Raw genomic sequence first — 19,137 nt, 5'->3', positions numbered from 1 at the left:
TAAAGAAAGAATAATCTTTTATTAATTTATTTTTTGTAAGTCGAATATTAATCAAAATTATTCTTTTTTATTAAAAAATAAACAGCACTTTAATGAATAAATATTAGATAAATAAATAATTTTCTTAATTTTTTAATTAAATACTTTTAGGATTAAAAATAATTATGTACGTATTTACATTTAATTTTATTTAATATTTTTAGAAAAAATAATTTATTTATTTTTAACTGAAATCAAAAAAAGCACAATTTAGGCTATTTTAACTATTAAATATTTTTTCAAAAGATTTTTAAAATTAAAAATATGATATGTCAATTTAATTGCTCTAAATAATCTATAAATTCTAAAGTAGGTTTTAGATACCATCTTTTTGGTTAAAATAAACCTTCAAACCATCCTACATGCCCACCTTAATTTTATACAATGAGATAAATATTTTATTTATATAAACTAATTTACCTGTATTTGTTACAATCATTATTAAATTCTTATTATTATTCACTTCATCTATTGGAAGAGTATTTTCACTTAATATAGGATCATCCTTAGATTGTATGAAGAGCACTGGTATTTTTATTTAATCAATGTAATGAATGCTAAAAAATAGTATTTCGTTAATCTTTACAAAAATAAAAAAAATAAAATTACCTGCTTATATTTTTATAATACTCATCAGCTGTCCTATATCCTAGTAACTTAGAGGTAAACTTGTTATCAAGTTCTCTACAATTTTTAGTTTATAACAGCTCGTCTTTTTTATAATTTAAGTTAATTTATGCTTAATTCAAAAATATTTACCATAATCATAATTAGTGTAATTAGGTTTTTAATCTTTAAAAATATGTTTATATTATCTGAGAATTTTTTTTCGACTATTTAGGAGAAATTAATCTATTGTTTTAGATAAATACCTTTATCCCAAATAGAAATCCCAAGGATTTGATACACAAACGGCAGCTGAAAAGATGTTTTCATTTGCATACAATCCTAAGTATCTTGCCAAAGTATTAGCACCAAAGGAATGACCAATTGCATAAAAAGTGTAACCTTAATATTAATCTTTAATTATTTCAAGAATTTTTTTATAGTCATCTACAAATGTGAAAGGTTTATTTTTAGGAAATGAAACTCCTCTTCCATTATCTCTATTAGTATAAAGTCTATCATTTAAAAGACACACTTCATACCCATGTTTATAGCATTTGGCTAAAATATTACTTATTAAATTTTGTTATTAAAATTTAAATACTTTTAATTAGGAAAATAGATATAAAGATTTTTGCTTGTTTACATTATATAAGGCTCGTTTATTGAAGATACTAGACCAGGAAATATACATATCATCTTATTTTATTTTGGTGTTCTTTCTAACTATTTATCATCTGAATAAACCCAATCTAATGTTTTTTAAAAGAATGAGTAAATAAAAGAAAATGAAAGAGTTGTATGTATATTTTTTGAGCGAAATAAGTATTTTAATTTACCTACTCCAAATTCTCCATAGTCAGCTATTGTGATGTATTACTTTCTAAATTTCACAAATTATTCAGTGTGTTTTGACTTTGAGCCAAAAACTGCTTAGAGCAATCCTAAGCTCAAGTAGAATGTTGGAAAGTATCTTCCTTTTTTTATGCTTGGGCAATTGTTTATTATATCTAAATTCTTTTAGGATTATCTAAAGTACAAATCAAATTTTGAGTATATTTGAGGTCTTATTTTTAAAAAAATAAGCAGGCCAACTAAGAAAATAACTATTTATTTTAAGGTTTGTAATAGGAAAATTAAATTCATAGATTTAGCTTAAAAAGAATTTGAATATTACTAATTTCCTCAACAAGATCCATTATAAATGAAGTATAATAAAGTGCTAAAATTTATATATTTTTAAGTTAATTAATTAATTATTCTCTTTATATTAATTTTAATTTTTGCTTTAATCTTTAACTAAATAGATATTTAATGTAATTTGTTTTTAACAATATTAAAAACATAGTTCTAATATAAAATCTTATTGACAAATATTAAGATCAAATAAGTTTTTTTGATTTTTTTAATAATAACCATTTAAATATAAACTCAAATAATTTAAGTTATAGTTGAAAGCACACAAAAAAACTTTTGTAAATAAGATAAAAATTCTAATTTTTTATTAGTTAAAAAAAGTTTATATTTTAAATATAAATTTAAGTAATCGCTATTTTTATTCAGAAGAAAAAAAATTAAATAAAAGAAGAATAATATTTTAATCAAATTTATGAAGAAAAATATAAATAGGTATTTTTATAAAAAATAATTATCAAGAATTTTTTTTTTGACTGAGAATAATTTTGTTTAATGATAAAAATTGATAAAAATTTAATAATGTTTATTGAAATTATTAAAATAATTGTGTGTAGTTAATTTAGGGTTAAAAGAATATATAAAGAAAATTTGTAGGAGCTATTATTTGTAAATTTAAACATATTTACGAAATATATAATCTATTAATACATCAATTTATTTCCTTACTATTTTAATTAAATTTTAAATTATTATTATAAAAGTGGTAATATTATTTACAGGTGGAAAATTGTAAGTTAAATTTATTTTATTTTTAAAAAATATCATAGTTAAACTAGATACAATCAATCAAGCTGAAGAACGAGGAGATATCTCACTAACAAATTCACTAATTGAAATAGCATTATCCTCGTCTTTATCAAATCTTTCTAGAATACTTGAGATGTCTCTTTCATTTGGTAGGTAGTTTTAATACTCCAAGAAGTGCTTCAGCTATTTTTTTTATTTTAATAATATAAGCTCTAGTTTGAACATTTAGAATATAATTACCTCTAATCCTGTTATAAGGCCAGTCTATGATTCATTTATCATATCAAAACAATACTCATAATCCCATCTTTTATCCTAAGAAATAGACTAACGTATTGCTTCTAATTAATATTCACAAGATAGGTATTCTACAATTAATTTTGTATACAACTTCATTGTTTCTCTTGAAAAAACCTTTGTTTAATTAAGATAATTTAGGCTTTTTTTCATTAAAAATAATTAAAATTTACGTGCTTGATATTTTCTTGCTATATGTCAGATCCTTGCCTTCTCTCAACTAAACTCTTGTACTCTCCTTAATTTGATAATAAGGCACAACTAAAATCAGAGAATCTTTAAAATTTTAAAAAATAAATTAATTTTTAGATATAAAAAACAGTTTTTTACCTTAGAGCTCCATGTTTGAGAAAATCAAATCTCTTAATTAAAAGAATAATTTCATTGATTGTAGCAGAAATTTTATGAGAAGATAGGAACATTTCTATATTATAAGCTGTAATTACTCCTCTCTCTTGCCAATCTATGAGTCTAAATGCGTCATACAAATTGAAGTCTGCTTTTAAGGCTAGGTCTTATTTTATTTTTTCAAGATTTTTATTATTGTTAATTATAGCCATCAGGTAACTATTTATATGATAGGATATATTTGCTTTTAAGCTTCTTTAGGGTGTTTTTGTAGCTGCACTAGGATTGAGACGAGTGTATAAATCCTTCTCGCCCTAGTTTGAAAGGGATAATGAATTATTACTGTTTGGAGAGGATTGCTGTTTCTTGAGAGTTGATTTTTTTAAGTAAGAAATACTGTTTTCAATATATTCTTCGTTTCTTTGAGGGTTATTAGACAAAAGAATAGAGTTGTTAGATGTTTAAGTGTTTGACTTTTTATTTTTGGGAACTTTCTTTTCAGGTGATTTGCGTATCGGTTCGTTTTCAATTAAAATGTAAGATTATGATAATTTACTTCCACTTCCATTTCTACCATTTCTTGAAGAATTTCTTATTGATGAATTATTATTCAGACAAATATTTATGATATTTTATTTAGAATTAATATTGTTTGGGTTTATTTGCTTTACTGGAGATAACGAACGCTCATAATTCAATTTAGAAGTTGCTAATTTGCATCTAACATCTTGTTTAAATTAAAGAAGAGTTTACTTTTAGTCAATTTATTTAGCTTCTAAATCTTCGTTTTCTAGAATTTCAGTTTTTTATTTTCTCATAGATGATGTACTGTTTTTTTAAATTGGTGACTTTTGGTAATTGGGCGAGGTTTCTTATCTCTGCTTCAAAGGGGTGGTCTTTTTTTACTTCAAATTTGAACTATTTTATTTAGAGCCTGAATAGGTAGCACTTGGTTAGTAGAAACTATCAACTGTTTCTGCATTTGATAGTGCAAATTTAGCAACTTTTTTACCACTCACTATCCTTGCACTATTAGTTGCTATTTAATCTACTTTTGAATTAGGTTTATTAGTTATTGCTAATTTCTTCATCAAGTGCTATCTCTCTAACTCTTCTTTAACCCTTACCTTACCTAAATCCTTTTCTAAAGGTTTAATCACTTTCACCGAAGTGGTAGCAGCTGGCTAAACTGAATAAGGATTCTATTTATAGCTACTAGTTGAGTAAGTTAATACATCATATCCTACATTACTTTCGTTATTTTTTATTTATGATGGGGTGGTAATGCTTGAGCTTCTTAATTTGCTATTAGGCTAAGTTTTGTAATTGCTGTTACTATTACTTCTCAATCCTCTTGAAGAAAAATCTTAAGTATAATAGCCTTTTATTGGAGTTTTAGTAGGAGTAGTATGATTTAAGTTATTATCAAATGACTACCTATCTTGGCTGTAAATTCTACTGCGGCCTTCTACATTAGTTTTTTGTCCAAAATTTGCTGTTTTTATACTTTAATTTTACTGAAGTGAATTTTATTATTAAATATTATTTATGCCAAACGATAATAAAGGGGCTTAAATTCTAGCTCTAGTTTAACTCTATCTATCACGATTGTATGGTGCAAAATCAATTCCTATTATAAAATCATTTTCTTGTATAACTTCAGTAGAGCAATTATATGTTAATCTCCTAAAAAAGGCTTAAGTTTCTTCAGGAAAGATAACTTTTGAGTTGTGCAAGAAAAATGATTCCAATTATTTATCATTAAAAAATCCTTTTTTTTCAACATCAATTAAATAAAAGCAATCCTGCAAAAATTTAGAAATGTTGTTAACGCCCTTCCCCAAAAACTCATACTTTTCTTATTCTAATTCTTAAACTCCTTTGCTTTCCCTATTTATTTTATTGTACAAATAAAATTATTATTTATTTATTATAAAAACTAAATTACCAATCTATTAATTTAATTATTGTGTATTCTATTTCTGATTCAAGCCTCTCTCCAGGTAGTAAAGCAATTGGCTCTTTTTACAATACTTTTTATCTTAATCTAGGGTTATCTTAAGGAAGGATTGCGTCTAAAAACCTTTAAATTTTATTTTGCTTATTAATTAAAAATTTTTGTTAACTGTATTAATTTACTCATCATAGGAAAGGTTTTTATCTCCATCTTTGTCAAACAGTTTGATAAAAAGTTCACATTATGTTATTGAAATAGTAGAGTTATTTTCCTATACAAAATGTCTTATATCATAAGAAGATATTTCATTAACTTATCGAATATCTATCCTTTTAAAAGCAGAATATGGAGTAAATTCTGGGTATTCGCATAACAATTGTCTCACTACTTCTATTTTCTTTTCTAGCTTACCTATTTCAAGGATCAAATCACAAAGCTTTTATCTTTAAATCTAACTTATCATGTATGTATGTTGTTGTTTTCAATATTGATTGTTATTTATTTATTGATAAATCAGTAAAATATTTTTGTTTATAAGAATTTATTTTTGACAGGTATTTTTACTAAATATTACTTAAAATACTAATTCAATATGAATTAATTAATTAATAATTTATATTACCTTATTTTTTCTTTATTTTTATTAGCTAAATTATCTAAATTGTATATTGATTAGTTAACTTTTATCTATGTTTATTTTTCCACTATATTTTATTTTTAAGAGAAAAGTAAAGAAAGTTTATTTTTTATTTCTGAAAATTTATTGGTTCAAAATATCTGCTTAGTTTTTGATTAATTGATTGTAAATATAGTCGTTGAAAAAGTTTACACTGAGGCTATATTTCTAAAATCAAACATATTTTATTTAGTAAAATAATTTTTATTTTATAAAAAATAATTATTTCTTTATTTATTTCTTAGTATTAACTAAATTTTAGAAAAACTTATTAAATTATTTCAAATGTCAAAAAAATTATTTTTTTTTAATTAAAAATAAAAAAAATATTTAATGTTAATGAAAAGGAGCTTATCAAAAATCTTTCCTAAATAAATAATGAAGTTTAATTTTAGGTCATTTTTATATTTATTTTAACCAAATACTTATTATGGATTATCTTAGATAAAAAGTGTAAACTAATAATAATTAGATGCCAAATGATCCAATAATTAGATTTTTGATTTATTGTTAATAAAATCCATCAAATTAAATAAATGATTTGGATATGATTTTTATTTATATTTGAGAAGAAAGTAAAAATTTAGATTATAAATTTTGCTCTCTTCAAAAAAAATTATAACTAAGATTCTTTTTTCATACAAATCTTAATCATTTATTAATCTTCTTTTTAGTTATTTGATGGAAAAAGAATATTTATTTTACCTTTTGCTCCTAATTAGGAAATCTATCAAAATAATTAATTTATTTTCTGCAATTTATTAATCCCTAAAATAATTAAAAAAGTAGAAAGAGTATAATTGCAGAAAAATAAATACTAATATTGAATAATTCTGACATAAATTTTAGTTAAAAACTAGCTATCACTTAGATAACAAGAAATGGGGAATTCAAATAGAAAGAAACTATATTCCTCAAGAGAGAAATAGATTTTAGCCTTATATCAAGCACAAAACAAAATTGAAACAGTGTCAAAAAATGAGTGCGAATAAAATAATTAAATCAAATAGTAAGATAGTTAACTTTCTAAAAGCATACTGAGGGAAAATGATATCACAGAGGATTTGGAATTTGTTAAATAAGAATCTTTTGATGAAGTGATAAAAGATTATTATTAATACTATAACAGCCTATAAAATTCTAATTAAAATGACAGTATATCTTCAAATATAGATATCCAAGAAAAAAACCTCCTTGTTTCTTAACTATGCAAAAATTTAGATAAATATCACTAATAAATCAAAGATTATTTATAATTGTTTAATTTAGAACTTAAAGTTGTATCGAACTCTCAATAGGAATGGGCTAATTTTTGTAAAGAACTTAAGAAAAATTAGATCTTTCATTAAATGAATCGCAAAAAATGTGATTAGAAAGCTAATAATTAAATAAAATCTAGCTTTTAGACTATACCATAATTTAAATATAGCTAGAAAACTATTCGGTAATAATAATAAAACCTAAATAAATATTCTAATTCAGCAACTAACTTGGATGATAATAGGAATCAAAGTGATAAAGATAACTTCTAGCCTTGTTTATAGAGAAATATTGTTAGCGAGTGCCATAAATAAGAGGATTAAAATATATATTAGAGAGGAAAAACCTAATCTTCTTCTATAGGTAGCTTTTTGGGTGAACATAATTTATTTTTATTCAATTAGCATTCTTAGGACAACAAATTATCAGTATATCAAACTTATTATTTTAATCATTATCCTGTAGACGATGAAGAGTATTAACTCAAAAGAGACTTAAAAAAATTTAAACACTATATGAAAGAGTCTGACGAAATGTTTTTATTATTTAGAAAAGTTTCTACAGCCTTTTAGTAAGCTTTCTTTGCTCTATATGGTAAAGAAAACGATAAAGTCCCTAAAGAATATATGAAGGAACCAAAACTATTAGAAAACAGGATATAAATTGAAATAAGATTTATTGTTAGAGTTTTTGAAAAACTCATAGAAAGAATTATGGATAATTTTGCTTCTCAGTAATAAGAAAAAGATATTGGAGAATCCTCATCTCCCACACATAAAAGAACTTTTATGCAAAATATGGATTCTAAAGCGTTTCCCGTTATAAATATGCTTTTAAATTTTAACCACAAAGTATTTGAAAGGATTCGTTTTATGATGTAACAAATTTATTCTAATTAAACTAAAAAACTTTTTACTAACATGAAATTATACCTTAAAAATGATGTGTACTGCAGAGAAACAAAATAATATGGCGATATGCAAAGTCATTTTAAAAATTCAATAGAAAAATACAAATAAGTTATTCCAATATTTTAAAAAAACATGATTGAAGGAATAAAAATTATTTAACATGTAGTAAAGTAGGTTATAATGGAAGAAAAAAATTAAAGTTCTATTTAACAAACTTAATAAAAAAATTTATACCAAAATTCATACCTTTAAAGTACATCATTGTTGTCTCCTCAATCTTTAGCAGAAAAATCTTAGTAATTACAAGCAAGTGTATTCTCGTTAGGGAAAAATAACTCTGAAGAAATAAATGAGAATGAATAAATTGGGTTTAAACAGTCATATTAAATTAAGCATCCTATTGAGGAGGAAGATGAATTTTGTTTATCCATGGAATCAAATATAAAAAAAGCATAAAATTTAGTCAAATAGTAGCAGTATCAAGATCAAGAAGTAAAATAAACAGAAGAAAATTTTCCATTCTCAAATAATCTTTAAGATAACATTGTCTAATAATAATAAATATATGGTTGCGATGATCTCATTCCTACATACGAGTACGTAATATGCTAAGCTGAATCATAACTCTAAGTTACACTTTTACACGACTTAAAGCTATTTTTGTTGATATTTAATAATCTTTATGATAGATTTCCTTAATATAGCAGTAGTATTTCTAATGCCACAAATTTTCTTTCTGCTTATTAATCTATCTTAAATTTATAAGAGAACAGAGTTGTTTGAATTAATTAAATATAATTTAAGCATTAAATCATAGAGTTCCATTCGAAAAAATTAAAATACAAATAATCACCACCTCAAAACCAACCCAATCACTTACACAATATATATTATTAATTCCTATACTTCCAAAACTTATACTTCTATTTATATAACTCATATTTAATAAACCATATATAATTTTATATTTTACTTTATCATAAGCATTAATCTTTTTCACCAACAAATATTTTTTAAATTCTCTTCAAATATAAATTTTAAATCCCAGATTTGAGTTTAGAAATAAAAATTTGACAAGAAATACATATTTTAAATTTCATGAATTAAGGAGGTAAGTAGATTTTAAAAAAATATTTTTATGATTTTCATATTCAAAAATATATTTTTTAAAGTTTTTAAAAATAGAATATAAATTAATATTTGTTAGTCTTATCAATAAGTTCTAAGTTAACAAAAAATAATTTTTAAATTGGTTTTAAAGTGTTTAAAAATGTTAGTTAATTATTAAAATAAATAAATACATAAATAAATAAATATTTAAAATATCACCATTTGATATCATTGTATTTAGTTTTTTGTATTTTAATAAATTATTCTACACATTCTTCTAAATCATCATTGACAAGATTTTAGTAGAAACCTAACTTTTTACTCTCATCGATTTCTTTAATTGCAATTTTAAGTCTTTCATCTATTTACAATTCAGTAAGCTAAGATCCCCTAAGTAGAAATAATTATAAAAGAAAGAAAGCAATTATTTTGAAACATAAAAATCAATTAATAAATATACCTAGCTTTCATTCTTTTTTCTAGTTCTTCTAAGCTTGGTGCATTAAGGAATAAATAATTCCATTCAGGATGTTCTTTATGAACCTTTTTTGCTCCTTGTACATCAATTTCAAGTATAGCAATCTATAATGAATTTATTTTATTTAAAGTGACTTATTATTTATTATATTTATTAGTATTTACCTTGCAAGATTATATTATAGATTCTAATTTTCCTTTATGTGTTCCATAATACTCTCCTTGATAAACACAAAATTCAAGGAATGAATTTTTAGCTATTTCCTAAATTTTAAAGAAGATTTGGAATAACTTTTCTTGAAAATATTCTTTGAAATTACTTTTTCAAACTCTTCTCTTGATACAAAATAATATTCAACCCCATGAGTTTCTCCACGTTATGGCTTTCTACTTGTATAACTTATTGATTTTTAAAATTTATCACTATGTTACTGAACAATCATATTAATTAATGTTCCCTATTTAATATAAAAGTATTTTTTTTGAGTATTAAAAATACATTAAATCATATACTTTTCCTGCACCTGAAGGACCAGAAATAATGATAGGTTTGAGTAAAATTTTATCCTTTTCAATGTTAAAATATGAGAAATACTGTTATGCATATTCATAAACATCCTAAGGTTTTTCAAGCATTACTGTTGAAAGAAAATCATTCAAAATTTCACGTAATTCTGGATGCTTTTTAATGTATTCTGAGTGTTCATTTTTAATTTAAGTTTTTACATCATTGTAATAAGTTCTTAATTCCGAATCGAATCCTTAATTATCCATTTTTATTAAAACTACCAAATATTTTACTAATGCTGATTTATTTATTAAGTAATATGAAAATTTAAAAGTCTTAAATAATCTTATTGCTATGTTTAGTGATTTATTTTATGCGAATGCTAAAATTTAAGGACTTTAACTATTAATAAGTTATAATTGTTATATATTTATTTATTATCAAAATTTCAATAGTTTTAATTAAAAGTTCTTTCTTTAAAAGTTGTTAAAATTTGTTATTTAGGATAAGGATACAGATAGCTCAAGATAAAAGTTTTTGAAAATATTAAATTAAAAGTAAAACTTACATAAAATTGAAGCAAAAAAAATTATTATTACTTAAAACAATAAAAATTTATTTACAACCAATAAATGAAATTCAAAAATAATTTATTAATAAAAAAAGTATTTTTAAATTAGATTTAAATTATTTATTTTTTTTAAATTTTTATTAGAAATAAATAAAGAATATAATAAGTAAATGTTTTTTTTTTCAAATGAATTTAATTATTATCTAAATAAATAGATTATCAAAGTATTTATTCATTTAAAAATAGGACTGAACATATTTTAAGATATTTATTTGCCCACTTAAGGATTATTAAATTTTATTCAGTTTGATTTTCAAAAGAAATAAATTAAATTTTCAATATATATTAATTATTTAAAATTTTCAATCTTAAAAAACTTGATAGATAGATAGATAAATATTCATCAATCAAATATTATAGCATTCTATCATATAAATTTAGTTATTTTAGCTTATTTATAAATTTAATGAGTGGAATTAGGAGTCTTGGGACGTCTCCTTCTAAATTTAAAACAGAAGACTCTCATAAAACATTTAATAAAAAGTAAATCATAGCTTACTATATAGCCATATTCTTGCTTTATGATTTTATTATCTTTCATTATAAATCAATTATTTATGTTTAAAAAATAGCTTAAACCATGCAAACTTTTTTACAACCAACCTTAAAAATATAAAATAAGTTACTCAACCTTTTAATAGCTAATTTGAAAAACAAAGTACCAATAAGTTTTTTTCAGTTGAACGTTAATCTACTGAATAAACGAATTATTAAAGTACAAATAAAATTAAAGGATTACAATTTCCTTTGACGGATCGCTCTGAAGGGAGAGACTACAATTTTAGTAGTGAAAATAATGCTAGCAATTATACATATGGTTCAGGTTTAATTAATAATGCGCCGCCAGGAGCAATACCTGGTTTTTCTAGCGCAGCTGCTGGAGATATAGACAAAATAGGATTAAATGCAAAGCAATTTAAGAACGAATTAGCAAGAAAAAAAATTGAATACTTTATAGCCTCTGCTAAAAATTTTATTCTATCCTCTTAAAAATTAAAAAAATTTGTTGAAGGAAATCGCTCTAGTGATATTTTGTATGCTCTCAATTTATTTGAAATAGATCGTGAAAATATGGAGAAGTCATTAAGGCACTTGGTATTATTTAATTATTAAAAAATTTAAAGTTTTCAAATCACAAATAATTAAAAAAAAGTTAAAATAGAATTAATAAAAAAATTTAATATTAATATAGGAATAAGAAACTGAAAATTTTGCAACATAGACCTTATTTATGCAATAGGTATCTATTTAATTTGGATTAATAAAGCATAATTAATTTTAAAAACTTCATTTTACAACTAGGGATCTTCTACTAAAGGAAATGATTTAGGATATTAAAAATTATTTGAAGAACTTAGAGAAGAAAATAATTAGCTCAAAATGAAGCTTGTAAGTGAGCCTTTAAAAAGTGCAAGAGAAAGTGTTGAAATATCTCGTAAATATGAAGATGAACTTGACTCTATTCAAATTAAATATGATAAAATTGAAAAATAGCTCGCTAAAACTGAAAAAAAATGTTAAGATAGAAAGGCAACTATTAAAAAGCTGTACTTCCTACTAGAAGATAAAGAAAAAGAAGTTGAAAGTTTAATGCAAGAATTAGAAAATTTAAGGGTAAACTTTCAAAATAAATTTTAAGAGAGTGATTAAAGAGGATAATCCATTTACATTCTTGAAAAATAAATTGCTGAAATACAAAGACAAAATCAAGAAATGGTTAATTCAGTAAATTTGAATTATTTTTATAATGCATAAGAGATAAATCATTTTTTAAAAAGAGAAATGAAAGAAAAGAAAATCTTGAAGAATTAAATAGGTCAATATTAGAGGCTTAATAAAAGTATAAAATATAATGCAGGGAAGACTTTCCTACAACTTTAATGAGATGGAAATCAGTAAGAGATTTCTTCACAGATAGACTTAAAATATTATCTATGCAAAAAGAAGAAGCTGTAGATGAACAAGAAAAACTGAGAGATGAGCTTCAAAGAGAAGTTGAAAGAAATTTGACATTAGAAGAAAGACTAACTAATTATTTAAACTAGCTGAAATAGATGGAAGAGAGGGAAAGGAGATTAAATGAAATTTAATTTGTTAAGGAGTAAGTAGAAAAACGTCTAGAAGAAACAGAAATCCATTATGAAAATGTTATACACAAGCTAGAAATCGAAATAAGAAGATTATAAGAAGAGAACTAGTAAATTAGAAAAGAATTTTTAGAAACAAAAGAATAAATAGATTTTGAACGTATAAATTAAAACACCTTGAATGATAGAAAATTGTAAGAAAGTTAAGATACTTGGGAGAGAAGGTTGTAATAATGTGCAACTGAATGGTAAAAGGAAGTTGAATAGAGGGACTAATTGATTTCATAAAAATAAAGGGAGCTTGAAGCTTAAATTAGAATAAGTTAATAAAATGAAAGGAAAAAAATTGAAATACAATAAAAATATGAAGCCCTTGAAAAAGAAAAAGAAAAAAGAGAAGAAGAATTTGACAGCATTCTTTAAGAGCAAAAAAGAAAAATATAAATTCTTAATGAAGAGGTAACCTAGAAAAAAGTCGCTCTCAAATCAGCCCAGATTTCTATATAAGATGCTCATGAGGAATTAGCACATAGAAAAAATGAAGGGCATGTTTGGAATGCAACAGAACAGCAAATCAAAGAAAAAATAGCTTTGTAAAAATCAAGATTATAAGATTGTGAGGAGGAAAATGCTTAATTAAAAAGAGATAAATTAGCATTAAATGAAAAAATAAGTATTTTAGAATCTAAGTTGTCAGAGAGCTAAAAGGAAATTTCCAAAATATAAGAAGACCTCATAAAGCAATAATAAGTAAAGCTAGAAGTTTAGCTAAATCAAGAAAGTCAAGCAAACAACTACAGAAAACAAATTGAAACGTTGAGAGCTTAATTACACGAAGTTTAGAATGCTATTAAAATTAAAGAATCAGCATATGCTGTTGCTAATTCTGAATTAAATGAATCTAGAGAACTTATATAAGAAATGAAATTAGAAGCTTTAAGAGCATCTCATAAGCAGCAATAAATTGCAGATGAAAATAATAACCTATAAAGCAGTGTAAGAGAATGGTAACGTCGTGCTGAATAATAGCAATCTTAACTTGAAGAGTCAAGATAGATTAGAAGTATAATAGAAGAATAATAAAAAAAGAAGGTAGATGAGTTACTCATGGTTATAAAATAACGTGAAACTCAGTAATCTTGTATCGAAGAAGAATTAAAAGCTATCAAGCTTAGCTGGGAAAATGCTGAGAGAGCAATTCAAATTTTAGAAGAAAAACTGTAGGAAAAAGAAAGAGCTCAAGAGTTATTTGCAGACTAAGCATAAAGAGAATTAGATAGTCAGCATGATAGAATAGAAGAATTGATGAGAATTTAGAATAAGCTAGAAAATGATTTATCTTAAGCTAATTTGTTTAATGATAAGTCTATAAAAGAAATAGAATTATTTTAGAATTAAATTTAATCTCTTACATAAATGAATCATGAATTGTAACAGCTCATAGAAGAGTAATAAGCTAAAGTTATTTAAAATACAGACTAAAAAACAATCCAAGCTCAATAGCATGCAAAGAGAATGGAGTTATAATAGTAATTGTCAAATAAAGAAGAAGAATGTCTTAATATTTAAAAACAAGTTATTGACTTAGAAACGTAACTTGAAAAATAAATTAGAATGTTTGAGGATCTCTAAAGGGAAAATAATCTGATTAATTTAAAGTACAATGATACTTAGGAAAGACTTAAATAGCTATAGTCTGAATGCGAGGAATACAACAATTTAATTTCATAAATTTAAGAAAAAGAAAGAAAGATTAGTCTTGCTAATTAAAATTTAGTTTAAGAAAATAAAAGAATTCAAAGTGTTGTAGAATAAATAACTAATGAACTCAGAGAATAAAAACAAGAAAATTCTAATCTTAAAGAATGTAATGACGCTATTTGTGAAAAATAAGCTAATATTTAAAGAGAAAATGACAGAATCAAAGAGCAGTTAGAATAATACGTGAATGCAAATGCTAAGCTCGAAGAAAAAGTGGAAAATCTTATTTTAGAAAATGATAGCCATTCTACTGAAAACCTTGCATTGAAGCAAGAAAGAATATAGATTGAATACAGGCTTTCACTTTCTCAAAATTAGTCTGAAAAGCTTAATGAACGCTCTATCCTCCTTGCAAGAGAAAATGAAGAAATGAAATTAAATGCTATTCAGAGAGAAGAATTTATAGCTGCTATTTAATAGTAATTAATTGATTAATAGCATGATTCTGTGCTTCGAAATAACTTGCAGAATTAAGAAGTAGACAAGCTCAATAAAATGATTAAATAGCTGAAAGATGAACTCACATCTCTTAAATAGCAAATGAATTCTTCTAATCAAGAAAGAGAATAATAACTGATTAACTAGCTTAATTCGTCTTAGGCAGAGTTATAAGACTTTTAAGAGAAGCTTTTAATAATTCGCAAGGAAAATAAGCAGCTAAATGACATTAAAGGAGAACTTTAAGCTTAATTAGAAGTTATTTCTAAAAGAAATTAGGAGACTCAATTAGAAAATGAATTATTACAAAAAGAATCGACCAAGCTAAAGGAAGAAAAAAGAAATTAAAGTGAGCAAATTAGAGATTTGAATTAAAAATGTTAAAAACTAGAAGAAAGGGAAAAAAATATGATAGATGAGTTACAGGTGTTAAAAGAAAGTTTCAAGAATATTCATAGAGATAAAGAGAGTGCTTTATTAGAGTTAGAAACTTCATTAGCATCTGGTACAGCAAAAGAGGCACTTAAGGGAGCTGAACTTGATTAAGTATAGTCTGAGCTGAAAAAAGTAACTCGAAGATTAGAATTAGAATCTACTGAGAACAAGAAAAAAATATAATAGCTGTAAACAGAGAATGAAGAATTAAAAAAATAAACAGACTAGGAGAGAGAAAAGCTTAGAAAGTTAGAATATGAAGCCCCAAATTAGATAGAAAGAATAAATTAATTGTACGCAAGAGTAACTGAGCTTAACGAATAAAAAAGTGAACTTCAATTTAAACAAGACGTACTGAGCTCAGCCCACGAATAATTAAAACAAGAAAAAGAACTTCTACAATACTAATTAGATTAAGCATAAAAAAATGTTCAAATGATTCAAAACTCCCACAAAGAGTAAATTGAAGAAAGAGATAAAAAGTATTTAAATCTAATGAAAAACTTAAATTTAAAAGATTAAGAAATATAAGAGTTAAAATTACTAAACAGCTAGATTGAGAAGGATGCTCAAACTCTTAAAATAAATACAGAATTAAAAATACAAGAAAATCAAGAATTGAATTAAAAAGTATTAAATTTAAATGATTAAATATAAGCTTTATAAGAATAAGCAGCTGTAACCCAGCAAAATATTTAATAATAAAATGAAGTGAGGTATCCTTCTAAGTCCCCTTCGTTAAAAAAGATAAGTGAGTGCATAGATTCACCAAATTAAGAAGAGTATGTTTAAGATCCAATAAATAAATTTGCATCACAAAAATCAGAAAATCCTAAAAAACAAGTTTCTTATTCTTAGATATCAAATCCTCCATCAAGAAAGAGTAGCAAACATAGTAAAAACCAAATTAATTAAGATAATAATAATGATCACTATGATGTAGATAATAATGAAAACTAGTTATAAGATGAATCTGAATAACTTGAGTTTTAGGGTAATTTAGATAATTCTCAAAAAGAGAAGAGCAAAAGAATGGAAAGAGATGACGAATCATAATAATAGGCTAATGTCCCTAAAAAATCAGTCTCTTATTCTAAAATATCAAACATATCTTCTCGTAAGAGTAGTGAAAACTATCAACAATCATTAAATTAAGGATAAGAAGATGACTAAGAATTTGAAGAATTAGAATATTTAGGAAATTAAAAAAATAGCCAAAGAGAGATGAGTATGAAGGCAGAAAAAACTGAAGAATATAATATTATACCAAGCTAAGAAGATTTTAATGAGTTCGAAATAGATTTTAACTCATAAAAGAATAAATCTATTGATAATAGAGATTTATAAAATATTGCTTCTAACAAAAGTTTACCAAAGATTAAAAGTTAAAATCAATCTTCGAAGTAAATTCCTTTTGAATCTTAAGTCTAAAGTCAATAAAACCAGATTATAGAGGAATTATAAGACAAGCTAAATGAACTTTAGCTTGAAATAGAAACTCTTAGCTAATAAATGTTAAATTATCAAAGCGAGAACTAGGAACTTAATGATCAAATAGAAAAGCTAAAATCAATAAATGAAAAAATGACAACTGATAACTTGGATCTCACTAATTAAGTTAACTCACATGAGATTAAAGAAAAAAAATTATAGTAATAGTTTGAATAGTTTAAAAATAGTTCTTAAGAAAATGAGAAAAAATTGAGTAAGAATATTTAGAATATGGAGCGTTAGATTGTTGATGAATAGAATAAGTCAAATCAACTTAAGTAATAAATATAATAATTGCAATAATAAATAAACTTAGCTAAAGATGAAATTTTAGAATAAAACGAGCGTATTTCTGCTTAATAGTAAGAAATAGTTCTTGGAGAAAATTAAATTGATTAATAGTCATAAACAATCCTTTTACTTTAGGATAAGATAGAAAGCTAAGCTGAGTATCTTAAGCACGTTGAGGAAGAATTGAAAGAGTAAAAAAATTATGCTTCATAACTAGAGAACAACTTGGAAAAAAAACGCAAGTAGCTTGAAGAATCAGATAACTTATAAATCGAAACAGAGTAAAGATTAAAATAAGAATTATAACTTAAATATGAGTACATTGCTAAGTTGGAAAGCACCTATAAAAATAAAGCTGAACTTACTTTAGCATAGAGCTAGTAAGCAACAGCAGAACTTTAAAGTGAAGTAAATCGCTTAAAGCAATAATTAGCTGAAGCAAAATAAGACTAAAACATAAATGAAGGTTTAAAACGTTAGATTCGTGATCTCCAACGCTAGCTTCGTGAAGTTAATATGGAATATGAAAAATTATTAATAGAACGCTAACAATACGAAGACGATATGAATCTATAAAGATTAAGTTAATAAGATTTAGCTATAAAATTTGAAGTGTTAGAAATGAAAACTAAAAACTATTTTAGTATGCTTATAAAAATTTTATTGGCATTCGATTCAGAAATAGACGAAACTGTTACACCATAAACACATTCTTTTGAGGACTTATTGTCTCTCGGAATATAAATTTCAAAGTAATTTAGATATAATATTTAAGGATCTGATAATAAAAATTAGTACTGAAAGATTTGAATAACTATTTTATTATATAAATAACTAACTCACTCACTCACTAACAAATAAACTAATTATTTATGTAAATTACATTTTAACCAAAAATTTAGTTTTTATCTTCAATCATAAAATCTTTAAATTATCTTTTTAAAAATCTTTTTAACACTAATCAATGTTGTGTTTAGTCAGACTAATTTTTAAAAAAATTCATTTTTTAATTAAGTTGAACTTTTTTTATTTTTTTAATCATTACATGAATTCTTATCTAATATATTTTTTGAAAACTTTTGCTCAGATAAATAAAAATAAAATAATTATCTAGTAAGCAATTTATGTAATTTTTAAAAGTGAATTATGCAATTTGATTTTGAATTTGATCAAAATATTTTTTTTAAATATTATCAAAAGGATTTTTCTTTAAAAAAAATCATTTGTTTTTGAAAGGTTAAAAGTTTAGTTTTTGCATTTAATGATAAAATTTGTAAATTTTAATTTTAAAAGTATTTTTGTAAATATTTGTTTAAATTAATAAATTAATTTATTGTTGAAAAGAATATTCAAGACATTTATTTATGAATTAACATAACATTAGAATCCTTATTAACACTTAAGTGAATTCGAATTAATTAAAAAAAAAAGAATTTTATATTAAAGAAATGAATTGTTTTTCTTGGAAAAAATTGATTAAATTATTTTTCTTTTTCTAACAAATAAGAAAAGTGTCTATTAATTGGGGTTGGGGTTGGGGTTGGGGTTGGGGTTGGGGTTGGGGTTGGGGTTGGGGTTGGGGTTGGGGTTGGGGTTGGGGTTGGGGTTGGGGTTGGGGTTGGGGTTGGGGTTGGGGTTGGGGTTGGGGTTGGGGTTGGGGTTGGGGTTGGGGTTGGGGTTGGGGTTGGGGTTGGGGTTGGGGTTGGGGTTGGGGTTGGGGTTGGGGTTGGGGTTGGGGTTGGGGTTGGGGTTGGGGTTGGGGTTGGGGTTGGGGTTGGGGTTGGGGTTGGGGTTGGGGTTGGGGTTGGGGTTGGGGTTGGGGTTGGGGTTGGGGTTGGGGTTGGGGTTGGGGTTGGGGTTGGGGTTGGGG

General features: G+C 24.5%; 5 protein-coding genes across 5 annotated transcripts; 2 read left to right on the top strand and 3 right to left on the bottom strand. All coding sequences in view use genetic code 6, as the record gives it.

Moving 5' to 3' along the window:
• Positions 1 to 311: 311 nt before the first annotated feature.
• On the bottom strand, positions 312 to 1,344 carry TTHERM_000780999 (alpha/beta fold hydrolase; the record flags this gene model as incomplete). The annotated part of the gene is made up of 5 exons (XM_012800622.1): positions 312 to 409; positions 460 to 596; positions 649 to 751; positions 799 to 1,217; positions 1,292 to 1,344. 5 exons carry the CDS (start codon positions 1,342 to 1,344, stop codon positions 312 to 314), a joined length of 810 nt encoding a protein of 269 aa, XP_012656076.1.
• A 1,284-nt stretch (positions 1,345 to 2,628) lies between these two features.
• On the bottom strand, positions 2,629 to 5,654 carry TTHERM_00781010 (EF hand protein; the record flags this gene model as incomplete). The annotated part of the gene is made up of 6 exons (XM_001026257.2): positions 2,629 to 2,772; positions 2,830 to 3,003; positions 3,060 to 3,162; positions 3,217 to 5,124; positions 5,183 to 5,317; positions 5,374 to 5,654. 6 exons carry the CDS (start codon positions 5,652 to 5,654, stop codon positions 2,629 to 2,631), a joined length of 2,745 nt encoding a protein of 914 aa, XP_001026257.2.
• Positions 5,655 to 6,748: 1,094 nt separating this feature from the next.
• Positions 6,749 to 8,821, top strand: TTHERM_00781020 (hypothetical protein; the record flags this gene model as incomplete). Its single annotated transcript, XM_001026258.1, has 1 exon — positions 6,749 to 8,821. One exon carries the CDS (start codon positions 6,749 to 6,751, stop codon positions 8,819 to 8,821), a length of 2,073 nt encoding a protein of 690 aa, XP_001026258.1.
• A 542-nt stretch (positions 8,822 to 9,363) lies between these two features.
• On the bottom strand, positions 9,364 to 10,399 carry TTHERM_00781030 (guanylate kinase; the record flags this gene model as incomplete). The annotated part of the gene is made up of 5 exons (XM_001026259.1): positions 9,364 to 9,538; positions 9,609 to 9,730; positions 9,791 to 9,889; positions 9,946 to 10,083; positions 10,139 to 10,399. The coding sequence occupies 5 exons, from the start codon at positions 10,397 to 10,399 to the stop codon at positions 9,364 to 9,366; spliced, it is 795 nt and encodes a 264-aa protein (XP_001026259.1).
• A 771-nt stretch (positions 10,400 to 11,170) lies between these two features.
• TTHERM_00781040 (hypothetical protein) lies at positions 11,171 to 18,068 on the top strand (the record flags this gene model as incomplete). The annotated part of the gene is made up of 5 exons (XM_001026260.1): positions 11,171 to 11,247; positions 11,337 to 11,859; positions 11,957 to 12,004; positions 12,067 to 12,489; positions 12,543 to 18,068. 5 exons carry the CDS (start codon positions 11,171 to 11,173, stop codon positions 18,066 to 18,068), a joined length of 6,597 nt encoding a protein of 2,198 aa, XP_001026260.1.
• Positions 18,069 to 19,137: the final 1,069 nt, after the last annotated feature.

Source organism: Tetrahymena thermophila (assembly GCF_000189635.1).
Source record: "Tetrahymena thermophila SB210 genomic scaffold scf_8254043, whole genome shotgun sequence".
Classification (NCBI taxonomy): Eukaryota; Ciliophora; class Oligohymenophorea; order Hymenostomatida; family Tetrahymenidae; genus Tetrahymena; species Tetrahymena thermophila.
This window is presented reverse-complemented; position numbering and strand designations above follow the sequence as displayed.